The sequence below is a fragment of the Ochlerotatus camptorhynchus genome, unplaced genomic scaffold, assembly GCF_037179485.1.
Source record: "Ochlerotatus camptorhynchus isolate MF236.1 unplaced genomic scaffold, CSIRO-AGI_Acam_v1.1 ptg000098l, whole genome shotgun sequence".
Classification (NCBI taxonomy): domain Eukaryota; kingdom Metazoa; phylum Arthropoda; class Insecta; order Diptera; family Culicidae; genus Ochlerotatus; species Ochlerotatus camptorhynchus.
In genome coordinates this window covers 601,931-618,395 of record NW_027040588.1, presented here as the reverse complement: position 1 = coordinate 618,395, position 16,465 = coordinate 601,931, and the positions used below count along the sequence as shown (strand labels likewise).

General features: G+C 42.6%; 1 protein-coding gene across 2 annotated transcripts in view; it reads right to left on the bottom strand.

The window, feature by feature from the left end:
• Positions 1-900: 900 nt before the first annotated feature.
• The window catches only part of Mct1 (Monocarboxylate transporter 1), a 62,980-nt gene continuing 47,415 nt past the window's right edge, over positions 901-16,465 (bottom strand). For both annotated transcript variants that reach the window (XM_065219052.1, XM_065219051.1), the window contains exons 3-8: positions 5,742-5,861; positions 2,376-2,813; positions 2,218-2,315; positions 1,522-2,161; positions 1,262-1,462; positions 901-1,197 (exon numbers count right to left, since the gene is read on the bottom strand). In XM_065219052.1, coding sequence (XP_065075124.1) covers positions 1,025-1,197; positions 1,262-1,462; positions 1,522-2,161; positions 2,218-2,315; positions 2,376-2,813; positions 5,742-5,861 — 1,670 coding nt within the window. In that variant the 3' untranslated portion in view covers positions 901-1,024. The remainder of the gene's footprint in view (positions 1,198-1,261; positions 1,463-1,521; positions 2,162-2,217; positions 2,316-2,375; positions 2,814-5,741; positions 5,862-16,465) is intronic.

Sequence of the window (16,465 nt, the reverse complement as noted above, 5' to 3'; positions counted from 1 at the left end):
AATTGTAAACCTTGACGAGCCGACAAGCTGACAATAAACATTAGCGGACGCTATACTTCCTGATGTCCCCAAAACGTTGACTGACAGGTAATTTTCAAATTTGTTTATTTTTATTTTTGCATGGCTGTTTCGCACAGCAACCGACGCAGGAGGCCCTTGAATAAGAAGTTGATGGAAACTTTCTCGCGTAAACAGCCCCAACTAATTGATAGTGCTTTCAAAGTCTTCCCGGATGGTCAGTGATATTTGCTATCGGTAGGCATGCTCCGACTCGAATTAATGTAGAATTTTATATTATTTCATAAAATTTAACTCAACAGTAACTCGAAATTCTCATCATAGTGTAACGGCATCTTGGAAGAGCTTCATGGCAATATTAAAAAAAAACTTTAGCAAATAAACAATTTGAACGAAACACTTTAGCAAATACTCATTCTTCATGCAGCACGATTCTCTATTTTTTGTTTGTTCGCGCTCTAAATTCGCTGTAAAATTTCCCCGTTCATCATTCTCAAATTCAATCACGTTAGCCTAAATAGTTACGTATTTAACTAATCTTCAATCGCTAGATTGTATTGTTCCTCCATTCGAAGTGGTCCCTCGAAAAAATTGGGGATTCCTCCCGCGGCACGCACTCGTTTCGACATCTCTCTTTGCTGGCACCTCATTTGTCTACCTAATTTGTATTTACCTAAGATTTACCTAGATATGTTAATGGATTTTCCTTTGTGTGTTGTTTTGAATTTCACTAATAGCCTTCTTAAGCCTATATGGATTTAATTAACTGTATTGCTTAAAGAAGCTACTTTGGTACTGTTAAAATTAGATGGCCCCCTTGAGGATGCTCTTAAAAACTTTCAACCTAAAACTCAATATTTAGCTATCACAAGAAGTCTGCACTTGGTCATCTTCAGTCCCTGTTTGTGTCCTACAAAAAAACATAAAGCAAAAACGTCAAAGTTTGATAACCTTCTGTCAGTGCTATCCTGTGGCGCAGTTCCCGAGCTGGGCGGCTTGAGCAACTTCAGCTTTCCTGCGCTTGTCCAACGCTCGTCACCACCATGGCGGATGCTTGTTTCCGCGCTAGGTGTCGCTGCATTGGTGGAATCGCAAACAGCATAACACCGGAGGCGGCAATCGTCGAGCCGGCGAGGATGAAGCCCGGACTGTACGAGAGGGTGATGTCGTACAGCCAACCTGAGAAAACAACAACAAGATTTAATAGGATGTTCAAGAGTAAAGTTGTTCGAAAAACTCGTACCGGCCATCGGAGGTCCGATGAAGGAGGCGATACCCTGGAATAGCAGCAGCAATCCAAAGGCGTTCGTAAGTTTGTCCAGACCGAGCAGATCCACCAGGATGACCGAGGTCAGACCGACATAGGCACCGATTGTGAAACCGAAAATTGCGGAGTAGATCGCAAGGCTGTAGAAGTCGAGGCACAATACGGAGGAGGCAGTTGCTGCGGAAATTAGTGCTTGATTAGTTGTTGATCAGATGAAAGTTGCTTGCAGATCTTACCAATACCACAGATGGTGAGCATTAGGTTGTAGACCAGTAGTCGGTTGACCCACGGCTTATCGGACAGGTAGCCGAGGATGATACGGCCAACAGTATTGGCGATACCGATGATTCCGAGCAGGTAGCTGGCCTGTTTGGTATCGATCTGCAGAACGCTGGCTTGTGCCGCCAGATAGACGTACGGAACGTTGAAGCCGATGCTCGTCAGGAAGTTGGACGCGGTGAAAACGATGAAGATTGGATCCTTGAGGATCGAGAAGTTCATCATCTCCCGGAAGGTATCGGAGGTTTCCTTGGAGCAGGGAATGCATCCACAGCAGACGGCCTGTTCGTCTGCGTCGAGGGCATTACTGTTTCCTTGCAGAGAGCCATAGCCTCCCTTCTCGTGCATAGCTAGACTAGCGTGGGAAGCGTGCCGGGAGGACATGTTGTGCAACGAACCGGTATATAGGGCATCCTTGCGGTACATGGTACCACTTCCCGCTCGCCGAATCGTGGTAGATCCTATGGTAGCTGGGTGAGCTTGATCGTAGGTTGGAGGTTGTTGCGCCAGAAGTGGTTGACTCAATGCCAGGCGAATACTGTCCTCACCATGGGTCGGCTTAATGTGCAGGCTGTGACCGCTTGCAGAGTGACCGTTCTGCGGAAAACAACCAATTAGATGATTTCAGAAATGGGTGTTCATGGAGAGCTTACCGAGTTCAGTGCTATTTTCGGCGAGTTTCCGAAGCTATGCGATCGTACGATGTTCTGATCCTCGTCGCCCGCGTTCCCATATAGCTTACCGTTCGATTCTAGAATGAAACATCGTTAAATAAACTTCATTCAAGAAACAAACCTTCAACTGAACATACCTGCAATGGAATGTTGCATCTCGCTCTTGGCCATCATCTCGATCTCCCTCGGCTCGGCAACTAACGGTCGGAACATGGCTCCAAACAGACAGCAGCCCAAGACGATCCCGGCCATGACCAGTAGCGCTCCCTGCCAGCCCAGACTTTTGATCAGAATGTCCGTCACGGGTGCGAAGATGAACGTTCCCAAACCGGAACCGCACACGGCAATACCGGTAGCCAGGGATCTCAGTCTTTCGAAGTACATCGTTACGCTGACGATGGCCGGTAGGTAGATCAGTCCAAGCCCCATCCCGGTGCCGAGCCCGATGGTGACGAACAACATGAACACACTGGTGGCGTATACGCTGATGGCCAGGCAGATGGAAGCCAGCACCGAACCAGCGATGGTGACCGCCCTACAGCCAAATCGGTTCACCAGGGACGACGATATAGGACCTGGAATGAGGGGAGTTGGTTAATTTGGGGACAACTGTTTAACCGCATGCATCGAAAGTCTGGAACGAACGGGATTCGGAGAATGTCTGAAGTGGGATTCGGAGAATGTCTGAAGCGGGATTCGGAGAATGTCTGAAGCGGGATTCGGAGAATCCCTGAAGCGGGATTCGGAGAATCCCTGAAGCGGGATTCGGAGAATCCCTGAAGCGGGATTCGGAGAATGTCTGAAGCGGGATTCGGAGAATGTCTGAAGCGGGATTCGGAGAATGTCTGAAGCGGGATTCGGAGAATGTCTGAAGCGGGATTCGGAGAATGTCTGAAGCGGGATTCGGAGAATGTCTGAAGCGGGATTCGGAGAATGTCTGAAGCGGGATTCGGAGAATCCCTGAAGCGGGATTCGGAGAATCCCTGAAGCGGGATTCGGAGAATCCCTGAAGCGGGATTCGGAGAATCCCTGAAGCGGGATTCGGAGAATCCCTGAAGCGGGATTCGGAGAATCCCTGAAGCGGGATTCGGAGAATCCCTGAAGCGGGATTCGGAGAATCCCTGAAGCGGGATTCGGAGAATCCCTGAAGTGGGATTCGGAGAATCCCTGAAGCGGGATTCGGAGAATCCCTGAAGCGGGATTCGGAGAATCCCTGAAGCGGGATTCGGAGAATCCCTGAAGCGGGATTCGGAGAATCCCTGAAGCGGGATTCGATGAATGTCTGAAGCGGGATTCGATGAATGTCTGAAGCGGGATTCGATGAATGTCTGAAGCGGGATTCGATGAATGTCTGAAGCGGGATTCGGAGAATCCCTGAAGCGGGATTCGGAGAATCCCTGAAGCGGGATTCGGAGAATCCCTGAAGCGGGATTCGGAGAATCCCTGAAGCGGGATTCGGAGAATCCCTGAAGCGGGATTCGGAGAATCCCTGAAGCGGGATTCGGAGAATCCCTGAAGCGGGATTCGGAGAATCCCTGAAGCGGGATTCGGAGAATCCCTGAAGCGGGATTTGGAGAATGTCTGAAGTGGGATTCGGAGAATCCTTGAAGCGGGATTCGGAGAATCCTTGAAGCGGGATTCGGAGAATCCTTGAAGCGGGATTCGGAGAATGTCTGAAGTGGGATTCGGAGAATCCTTGAAGCGGGATTCGGAGAATCCCTGAAGCGGGATTCGGAGAATGCCTGAAGCGGGATTCGGAGACGCGTTAAAGCGGGATTCGGAAAATTCGTGAAGAGCAGTTCCAGGCAATAGGATAAAAAATTATTAAAATTTTGACTTTGACCTTCTTCGATTTTCATAAAACTTTGAGTGTGTTATGGGTAAACATTCACAATTTTACAAAAATTCGGCCAATTTGGATATTGTAATTTTTTTTTCCTTCAAAATGGCATCTATGACGTTTTTTAATAAATTGCTGCACAAAAACGTCATTTTGAGTTTTGAGCAAATCGGAGAAGGTCAAGTTTTCTGATTCGTCATTTGGCGTGGATCTGCTTTAAAGTGGGATTCCGAGAATCCCTAAAGCGAAATTCGGGCTATTCCTCAAACAGGATTTCAAGAATCTCTGATGCAGGATTCGGAAAATCTCTGATGCAGGTTTCGCACAGAATCCCTGAAGCAGGATTCGGATATTACCTTAAGCAGGATTCGGAAAGAATCCCTGAAGTGGGATTTAGAGAGGTTCTCAAGCGGGAATCAAAAATACTTTAAGTGGGATTCAAAAGACTTCTCTAGCAGGAGAATCCATGAGGTCCGATTCGAAGAATTCCACAGTCGGAGTTCATAAAGCCTCTGAAGCAAGATGTAAGAATTTCTGAAGCAAGATTTAGAGGATTTCTGAAGCATGGTTAGACAAATTTTGAGAATCCCTGAAGTGGGGTTCAAAGCATCTTAGATGCTTGATTCAAAGAATCTCTTAATCTGTGTTCTAAGGATCGCAGAGAAACCCTGAATCGAACCCCCGAAGAGGTTTAACAGCTGGATTTAGAGAATCCCTAAAGCTGAATTTTGAACATTCCACCTTAAATAAAGAAATGCAATCCAATTCAGATAATTCCACAAGTGGTATTCGGAAAACCCATGAATCGGGAATCAAAGTATCCAGAGAATCCCTTTAGCTGGATACAAAGGATACCTAAAGAGGGAATCAATAAACCTCCCAAGTGGGATAGAATCCCTTATGCGAGATTCAGAGAAACCCTATAGCTCAAGCAGGATTTATAGAATCCCTAAAGCTAAAGCAGGACTTAGAGAACCCCTAAGGCTAAAGCGGGATTCAGAGAATTCCTGAATCAAGAGTTCTTCTTCGACATAATAAATATAATTTCTGTACAATTGTTCCTCACGTTGACAGGAGAGGTTGCAATCTAGTTGACTAAACAGTTGAGTAAATCTCGAGAAATTTTCCCCCATCTGATAGTGGTTTTAGTATGCATGTGCGAGCTACCAGTTACGCCAAACCGACGATCAAATGCATTGTTTACAAAGTTGATACGTCCCTTCGAAAAAGTAATCGAGAAATCACGTAAAAACCAATAACAGAATGCCATTCTCTGAAGTCTTTACTGTTTTTAATTGCTAATTATTTCTCACACATACCAATGATTCAACGGCAAGTCCTCAAGAGCTACTCAACTGCACAATCCCTGTCCCTTCTATAGGGATGCTACCAAGAAAGCGAGAACAAAAGCTCCTACAAGTGGTGATTTATTCCCCCCTTTTTCCCAGGGAAAATCAGACTTCATGCAATGTGCAACCCAAACAAGAGACCATCCAAGTATCGAGAAGAATGACTGCAAATCTCTCCGGCAAATACAACAGAAGAAAGCCAAGTGGAAATCGATACCAGCTTTGTTTACATTGTTCTGAAGCACGGCTCCATCTGTAGTCGGCTGTCAGTTTTATATCCGGCCTTGACCTCGCGCTGAAAAAAAAATACTTACCGGAGCAAAGTGTCACGCCAACCAGAATCGAAGCAATCCATGCCGTGTAGCCTTTGCCCTCCTTGAAGTATTCCAGGAACTCGACGTAGAAGATGCCGAAAGAGTACGTCATGCCATCCGCTGTGAAAGGAAAGAGGTTGGAAATTTGCTAGGTTAGTTTCCGTCTAGAAGGACCGTCAAACGTGGCGAGAAACGTGTGTAACGATGAAAAATTACGATGATGACGTTGGTGTGGGTGAGATGGAATTAATTGCAACGCCTACTGAGTTACTACATAATTGCTTGGGATGACATTTCCGCTCTTGTACTTTATTTGATTAACAGGTCGAGAAGTTGAGTTTCCTCTGATTCAAATCTAATAGAAAGCTAACAACATTTGCAACTCATCCCGAACAAAGCCCCGACACTACAAAATACTTTATTAGAAGCAAATTGTTGTGCTCTAGACACCCGTTGGCATTGCATTCGTATATTATTAATAGTTGCCTCAACCGTTTGTTTACATTCGATTTCCGCCTCACTTGCTGTAACGGTAATGACACGGCACGAGCAAAAGATGCCTCCCTCGCCTCTCAACGCGTTCCGTGGAGGTCATCACCACACCTACTGGCTCGGAAACAACAAGCCTCGCCGGTTTACTGACTTAATTAAAGGTTAACAGCCGTGTATTTGCGGAAAGACTAGGTTTACCCACGATTCTTTTACTGACTGTGGATCATTATAATTATCACTCGATTATGATCGCTGTGATTTGCAGAATGAATTCGTCCAACAAAGCAATCGAGCATTCGATTGCTTGCATCGGATTGACAGATGTCACATCGTTTCGCATATATGAATATGGATGATAACACTAGGCTCGATAACCTTCAATGTTTACCGAATTGATTATGGTGAAACCCTGTGGGTTTGTACGATGCTACATGACAATGGCCAACTGCTTCAATGGGCTGGTGTAGGTTGGAACCGTTCACAGCACCATTTCAATCACCGATCAAATATTGACCGACAGACAGCCGGCAAAGCGCATCGGCAATTCAACAACGCATCACCATCATGCCCCTTGCTGAGCTGAGTATATTGGCAAATCAAAGTTGGTACTCGTGGAGAATAGAAGAACTATAAAAGTGATGATGGTTTCAAAATTTTCCACGGGGAAGTATACGAGTGGAATCTTAAAATGCTTTTATTTTGCAAATGGAACATTTTATTTAAATCTGGTTGGTGCTATGTTAGTAGAAAACTTAAGGACTACTCAATAGACAAATAATATAGAAAAATTCATTTCTTTTCAGATTTTTAGCTGTACACATAGATTTGAGCTTTTCTACCACTGTAGCAGCAACCAGATTTAAATAAAATGTTCCATTTGCAAAATAAAAGCATTTTAAGATTGCACTCGTATACTTCCCCGTGGAAAATTTTGAAACCATCATCACTTTTATAGTTCTTCTATTCTCCACGAGCGCCAACTTTGATTTGCCAATAGCTCATCGTCGTCTTCGCCGTCGCCATGGTGAGGGGGGAGACGATTTCATAAATATAAATGAGATTGCTTGGCACATTGTTGTTATTATTACGACGGGGGGACGACGGGGGGGTTAGGCTAACTATAGTCACTATATTCATAGTCTGGCGGATCCCAAATATAGTCAACTTTAGATCGTTGGGCTAAACCCATAGCCCACTTAGTGAAAGACTTGTTTAAATTGCTTAGTAACTATCCAAATTATTAATCAAAAAAGAATCAGCACTGTCCGAAATGACGTTGGACTTCGATTTAGGTGGGCTACAGCTTAAAGATAGCCCAACGTGGGAAATTCGACAGTAGATAAAGAAGTCATTTACCCGAACTAACGCGAAACCTTACCTAAATCTCCTCGTCTCCTTTTCTCACCCGTGAATTTTTACAGTTCTGCCGGGTTTGTTTTGGTCCCCATTCGTTGCTATTTCTTTTACTCTCATGGAGAACGGAGAATAAAAGGACGGCGAAAAGTGAGGTTATGCGTGCAGTGCTCTATTCTCAATCGCCTACATCGATTTGCCAAATCAGCGTTGGCAAGACAAATAAAAAAAAAACGCAAAACTCGGGCTCGTTGACCCGGTCTCTGGCATGGCACGCTGTCATGCTGACAGACGCAGATCGACGATTTTGAAACCGGTGAATTAATAATTGCATGATTCGCTCCAAAAGACCACAAGGTTGTCTCCCGAAGCAGCCATTGCTGTTGTTTACATGTTTGCGCCGAATGGCTCAACAAAGATCAACTTGACCTGAACGCCTGAGCCTGCTGGCGCGGGCGGGTAGGAACACTATAATCTAGTACCTCATCGCAGCGGGTGTGTGATTGACAGCTTCGGATTGCGAAATTGGGATATTTTTTGACTTTGAACGCTTGCTATGCCGTCTGCTTCTAGTTGGTTGTTGTTTTAAATATCAATGGCGCTATCGCGGCATATTTTTATTTTTCGTAACCACTAGGCTTGGAGGAATACAAAGTGATAAGTTTGATCGCGTGATGCGGTGGAATGTTGTTTTCTTTTGAAGTTGTTTTTTTCCCTTCCTGGCGAAATCATTCTCACCCGTATCGGCATTTGGATTGGCTCAATCGAGTTAAATTTAATATTGTATTTTGGGAGGCAATTGAGTTTTGATAGGCAATTGGCTTGTCCCTTGAGGGGGGGTTAAATTGGTTCACCCTGTGTCACATGTCTGAGAAATGCGTGAACAGGGTTCCTTAATTGTTGATGGAAGTTTCATCATTTCAGGCAAAGTTTTCCAATTGGACAGCGAGCCCATTTTTCAGAACAGCCTTCGGGGTATTCCAGTGCCATGTGGTATCCGTATCAGCAATGACATAACTACAAAATATGTGCAACAAAATGATAAAAAACGCGTTTACCAATGACGTAGGCGGACTGAGGCAAGTGAAGAACCGATTATGAAATGTAAAAAACACCGAAATTTTGAACCAAAATGTCTTCAAAATGACATATTTTACTTTCTTATCGCATCAGAGTCTTGGGTTGAGTACACACCCACAATCGTGGCTGATGCAACCCGTTACGGAAGTTAGTCAGCCAGTCAGAGAGATTATCGAAATGTTAATCTAATGAACGCATTTATTCGGACTTTGATTACTCTCTGGGATTATCCGAAAATTTATGGTTTCGTTATTTAATTAACTGCTTTGCTAATTGAACGAAGTCCAAGGTATTATGAACCTGACATATCCGTTATCTGTTTATATGTATATGTAGAAATGCGTATTTATGGCCATCATTTGGTCGGCGTTAAGTCAGAGGGGACTAAGTAGCAAAAAAATAGATAATGACACCATTGTATCAAGAATTTCGTCAGCTACATTTACCCTTTGTCATATTTGGCAAATGATTCAACAGCCAAAAGGGGTGTCCCGTAAGGTTTTGCACCGTCGGGGTTAACTTCAATCGGATGACAGTTCGACAGTAAGCATGCATAACGGCATATACGCGATGATCGATTCTCTTCATCGATTTTCTCTTTGCATTGCTACAGCTAAGCGAAACAATTTTCTAGAATTTGTTCAATGCAGAGTTGTAGCAACCGGTGGAAACTAACGATTTTAAATTGGCTCACTACTTGACTAGCCTATTGGTCGCAAACAAATCGATTAACGTACCCCATTCTAGTTGAAATTCTAGTACTACAAATGCTTGTTTTGATTCGCTATGAAATTTTGACAGATGAAATGAGGGATTCGAGGATTTTCCTATGTTTCGAGGGGTGCATCGATTAGCTTGGGACCAAAGAGGGTATCAGAGCTGAGCCATAAAGTTGAGCACGTTTCTAGGTTTCTGGTCTTAAAGTTACCTCTATGGTCGTTCGTCCATAAACAAAAAACAGATGGTATAATCATAGAGGTAACTCTAAGACTAGAAGGTCCTTAAGAAACGTGTTCAACTTTTTGGCTCAGCTCTGGTACTCTCTTCGGTCCCAAGCTAATTGATTCACCCCTCGAAACATAGAAAAATCCACTAACCCCTCATTTTATCTGTCAAACTTGCATAGCGAATCAAAACAAACATTAAGTAGTACTAGAATTTCAACTGGAATGGGGTACGTTAATCGTTTGCTTGGGACCAATAGGCTAGTCAAGTAGTGAGCCAATATAAAATCGTTAGTTTCGTATTGATTGTTGGTATAATCGCATTTTGAGAAGTTATCCTGCCACACACAATATTAACAAAACAGAAAATCGACGAAGAAAATCGATCATCGCGTTCACGCCCTTATGCATGCTCACAGTCGAGTTTTCGTGCAACACGAGATCATTCTTGAACGATTATCTTCATCGGTTTTCTCTTTCGCGAAAATCAAGCTGAACATTGCATTAGGTCCTAAGTAGCATTGATCGATTCTCTTTGTCGACTTTCTCTTTCGTTAATAACTTGAGCACATAACTGTTTCTTGTTGTATTTATAGTATTAGATGCTAGATAACAATTTATTTTATCGATCTGTGTGCAGAAAAACACCTGGGAATGTTTTTAATTGGCCGTGGGGATTCAAAGAGAAAGTCGACGAAGAGAATCTACCAATGTTACTTAGGACCTAATGCAATATTCAGCTTGACACGAATTTCCCATTGAGTGTGTTGTTTCAGGCGCAAGCTAGTAACATATTCTGTCGAACTGTGCTGCGAGCTTAGCGAGAAATTCGTTCATGTTGCCGTGGTAAACCAAAGAGAAAGTCGATGGAATAGCCTCTGTTCGATTGAGGCTATTCGGTCGATGAAACAAGGTAGGCACCAGGATTCTGCATTTTCGAAACAAAGGAAAGAAAATGGACTCTCCGCAGAATCGCTTCATTTCGAGCCATAACATTTTCGTGAACATTTCTCTTTTAAAACATGACTGGACTATCACTTGTTTCGTTCGTCAAGTGCTTCAGTTCATTTCATTTGAAGCAACGACTTGTTTCAATTGACGCAATGAATGACTCGAAAACTGCTTCCTTCGTTTTTCCACTTTCACTTCAATGAGTGCGGAGCTCATTCGACTTGTCGACCTGACGACGCAGGCATCAAAATATAGTATAAGGATAGTATTCGCACAATATCGATTGCCGATAGTGATGGCATCCGGATTATTTCTAGTAATAATATATTAATTTATATTAAACGAAAATTAAATTAACGAGGCCATTCTGAAGTCCAACATGATGGCCATCAAGTTTCATAAAACGTGTCAAATACCCTACAATAGGGTATTTTCGGAACGGGAACAACGCGTAGATGCCAAAAAACGATATCCGACGCAATGTTTAAATCCAAGATGGTGGCCATCATGATTCAGAGAGTGTCAGCTATCCTACAATACGGGTATTTTCGGAACGGGGACGACGCGTAGATGCCGAGAATCGATATTCGACGCCATTTTGGAATCCAAGATGGTGGCCATCAAATTTCATAAAACGTGTCAAATACCCTCAGATATGAGTATTTTCGGAACGGAGACAACGCGTGGGTGCCGGAAAATGGAATTCCAATATGGCGGCCATAGGGTTTCAGAAAAAGTGTCAAATACCCTACAATGTGGTTATTTTCTGAACAGGGACAACGCGAGGGGGGGCGACACATCTAAATCTCATTTCTAGATGCTCAACAAATCTCATACTAGCGAATCGATCTTCGAAAAATCTTCTTTGATTTCTCGCATCTACTTGCATCTTGCATAATCTTTTTGCAGGAAATCTTCAGAATCGTCATCAATCTTCTTTCTATCCACTCAGCGTGCGCGCAGCTAACCACAGCAAAACACAAATTTTCCTTCATCGTAGATAGAGTCGTCTCCCTCGGCACAACGCGTAGATGCCGAAAATCGTTATCAGATACCACTTTGGAATCCAATATGACGGCCATCAGAGTTCAGAAAGTTTCAAATACCCTACAATGTGGGTATTTTCGGAATGGGGATAACATGTGGATGCCAAAAATCGATATTCGATGCCATTTTCGAATCCAATATGGCGGCCATTGGGTTTCAGAAAAAGTGTAAAATACCCAAAGATCTGGGTATTTTCGGAACGAGGACGACGCGTAGATACTGAAAATCGATATTCGATGCCATTTGTAGGCTATTTGACACTTCTTCTGAAATCGGAAGCCACCATCTTGAATTTAAAGATGGCGTCGGACATCGATTTCTGGCTTGTAGATGTCAGCCCGATTCCAAAAAACCCACATTGATCGGTATTTGACAGTATTTCACAGTTTTCCTGAACCAAAGCCACCATCTTGGATTTAAAGACAGTGTGACATCAATTTTCGGCATCTACGTCTCATCCCTATTTTGAAAATAACCATATTTTAGGATATTTAACACTTTTCCGAAAATCGGAAGCCACCATCTTGGATTACAAAATGGCATCGGATATCGATTTCCGGCTTCTAGACGTTACCCGCCATCATGGATTTCAAAATGGCAACCCGATTCCAAAAATACCCATCAGCATTTCCCATTTTTTCTGAAATAGGAAGCCATGGTGACGGCTTGGATTTCAAAATGATGTCGCATATTAATTTTTGATCTCTAGACGTCACCCCGATTCAAAAATACCCATATTGACGAATTTAGATCGAACAGCTCCGCTTTCAATGCAAAAGTATATTCATTTGACAATGAAAGAAGAAATGAACACGAGTCAAGCCGAAACAAACAGCATGGAAACTGATCGAATGTGGTTCTGTTGATGTTGACGGGGATCTGCTCGAAGAGAAGACAGAATGACTTTCAATTGAAAGTGATGGTTGACAGCTTCATCGTCGCTTGACGATTTTCGATTCAAAGTGACTTTGAGGGGCCCTGGTAACGCGTAAACGACACACGGAAGTTCTATTCTATTTTTGATTTAAAGTATGAACAAATATCAGCTTGTATGAAAGTGGTGAAAGCAAGGTTGCAAAGACTCATTTCAGCTAAAATAATGTTTTTCGGAATAATAAAACCAAAAGATGGTATGATGGCATGTTTTACTGGTGAGGTTACAAAGTATGCGTTGGAAACATAAAACCTGTAAATTTTGCTTTCTATGAGTCACAATCAGCGATTTGCTGATCGCTGAGTGAGTGAGTGAGTGAGTGAGTGAGTGAGTTTGTGAAAAATCGCTGACTGTGACTCTCATGAGAGATGAACTAGCCTAAGGCTAAAAATCTATTTAATAAAGAATTAAAAAAAAAAAAATGTGACTCTCATGAAGTGAAATAAACAGGTTTAATATGTCAAACACATTCTTTGCAACCTCTTCTTGTATCCTACCAATTAAAAATTTGATCATGGCATCTAATTATTTCATAATTTAGAAACACATTGTTTTAGCTGAAATGAGTCTTTGCAACCTTGGGTGAAAGTGGTGAAAGTGGATCGGTTTAGAATGACTCACTTCATCGTTTTTTTTACAAAATAACGCAGCGCTCAATCAAAAAAAACTCTTCCTAGCAAAATTAAAGAACTAAATTTGCTATCTCTAGCAAATTTTTACAAGATTGACTTATTGTTTATATTTTCTGAAAAACATTTTCTAAGTTCAATTTTAGGACCACAATCATAGTGGTCGCTAACTTTGCTCATCAATTACACAAGTATTTCGTATGAAAGGTCATATTTCACTCCCGTAGATCGTTTCAAAATATTGTGCAGGCCTTGATTTCCCTGATCTTCATCAGGACTTCCCTGATTTCCAAGAATTGAAATGAAAGGACTTCCCTGAACTTCGGTAGAACTTCCCTGAACTTTGGTAGAACTTCTCTGAACTACGGCAGGACTTTGCTGAACTTCAGCAGGACTTCCCTGAACTTTGGTAGAACTTCTCTGAACTTCAGCAGGACTTCGCTGAACTTCAGCAGGACTTCCCTGAACTTTGGTAGAACTTCTCTAAAGTTCGGCAGGAGTTCTCTGAATATTGGTAGGACTTCCCTATAGTTCAGAAAAACTTCCCTGAACATCGGCAGAACTTCCCTGATCGTTTCAAAATATTGTGCAGGGCTTGATTTCCCTGATCTTCATCAGGACTTCCCTGATTTCCAAGAATTGAAATGAAAGGACTTCCCTGAACTTCGGCAGAACTTCCCTGAATTTCGGCAGAACATCTCTGAATTTCCGCAGAACTTCCTTGAACTTCGGAAGGACTTTCCTGAACTTCGGTAGGACTTTCGGCAGGACTTCCCTGAACTTCATCAGGACTTCGCTGAAGTTCGGCAGGCCTTCCCTGAACTACGGCAAGACTTCCCTGAGCATTAGTAGGACTACCCTGAACTTGGAATCTATCTATTAGAATTATTATGATTATACAATAATATTGTGTTTACGAATATGTTCAAAATTTCAATACTTTCCATTTTTCTAATTTGCAATGCTTGTTGGTCTTGGTGCATTTCAAATTTGGGTGTGGTTTGAACGGGTGTGTATCAACGGAAATGCATTAACTTTCGCCTTAAGGACTTCAAAAGTGCTGGAACTAAAGCGTGCGTGCCAGCTGTGGATCATTTTCATGACAAAAGTGACTGGTAATTAAAGGTAAAGGGGGAGAGAGTTGTATTAAAGTATGCTTAGTTGAAGGCATTTATGTAGTATATCTGGAATATACTGATATCAAACCATGATGCAAGCTTTCAATCGCTATGACCATTTTTAAAAGTGACAGTTACACAAGTAACAATTTTGGTTAAAGAGGGTTTTGTAGACCACGATTCATACTTGTAGAATGCTGTAAAACCTCTATAAAACTTGCAATGTTACTTGGGTATTCTGAATCCCATTGTATCGTATAAAATGTCCACTTTAAGTCTGATATTGACGTTAAGCATCTCCAACTATGTATCATTCAAGATTGTTAAACTTGTTGTTATTGTGGTAGCCTTAAGATCCATGAGCTACCCTGATAATCTACACAGCAAAAAAATAATTTTGATATCACATCAAAGTGGATGCACTACAATCATGTCGAAAATTTCATGTAATTTTTATGACCACATAAATAAACAAATGCAGTAAAAGCAGCGTAATGTCAGTTCATGCATTGTATTAATGATAATTTTGTCCTTTTTAGCAAGTAATATTACACCATATTTTCGACATGATTATAGTGCATCCACTTTGACGTGATATCAAAATTATTTTTTTGCTGTGTAGACATATCTACAAAATGTGTCTGTACTTCTAAACCTTGATCACCTAGAAAATTTGCGTTCATGATGAAGTTCCTTTGGAAGTAATGACCATCCGGATGCTCAAATCATATCATGTCGGAATTTTCTCACAAGGCAGCGGTAGTGTGATGTTTCACGACAAATCAACTTGATATTCAACGCTCGAGCCACGTGAACGTAGATAAGCGCTGATCGAAATTAGGGTGCGTCACGTTACATATAAACTTCCTGATTCTGGTGCTCCTCGAAATCCCGATCATCGTGACTGCTGCAGTGGAGCCTTCCACGCCAAATCGCGAAAAAATAAACGCTTTTCAGATTTTGCGTCTTAGAATTTTATGAAACTTCGCGTGCAATAGTAATTGTTCGCTAGTGACAAATTAACCAGCCATTTCAACTCTCGCATGGTGAAATCTGTTCCAGAAGATTTAGAGCGGCTACGGCACTTTATATGGATCTCAGTTTACGTATGTAGGATTGATCTTTAAAGACCATCAATAAAATATGAACGCAGCGAAAGCTTTCCTTCTAAATCCTTAAAAAAAACTGAGTAACCTATGATTTATTGGGCATCATTAGAAACAGATGCCACCCGTGGTTTACAGGCATACCACGCCAGTAGGCAACCAAATCGATCACTCAAGCAAAATGCCGTAGTAAGAACCCGTGCTCGAAAGCTGTATGACAACCTGCTGACCAAATCCGGTGGGTGCAGACTTATGGATGATGAAACCTATGTAAAGGCCGAGTTCGGACAGCTTCCAGGATTAACATTTTACAAGGTGAAGACTCGAGAAGGTGTCCTTGGAAGATTCAAATTTGTGTTTGCGGATTAATTCGTACGCAAATATTTGATCTGGCAGAGAATTTGTAGCTGCGGCCAGAAGACAAAGGTTTTCGTCATTGAGCAAATGATGAACTCGGAGGTTTACAAAACGTGACATTTTGGTCGGATCTTGCGAGTTGTCACTACAGCCGGGAAGTACAACAATGGTACAATGAAAATGGAGTCCAGTTTGTTCCGGAAACCCTCAATCCACCCAATTGTCTCCAGTTCAATTACATTACAATTACATCTTCTTCTTGATGGAGCCCATTAACGCCCACACAGTGGAAACGGACATGGAATCAGCGCATTTCTTTCATTTTGCCCGCATTTGCTGGATGTCCTTGACTGCCCCGCCGCTTCGTCGAGGTTGTTGCTTTGAAATTGCCCAGTATTTTTCGATTGGTCGAAATTCCGGGCAATTCGGAGGATTCATTAGCTTGAGGACAAAATCGATATTGTTGGCAGTATACCACTCCAGAACCATCTTGGAGTAGTGCCAGCTGGCCAAATCGTTCCGTCCAATCTCGCTCACCAGCTGCATGGCGAAGCTGCTTGAACGCATCATAAATCGACGACTGATCACCGAGCTAGAGTCGAGCGGGCGACTCGACAAACGACAGCACGCTTTCCGTGCCGGGCGATGCACCGACACGTACTTTTCCGAGCTCGAGAAAACGCTTCCAAGCACAGACGAGCACTGTCTGATAG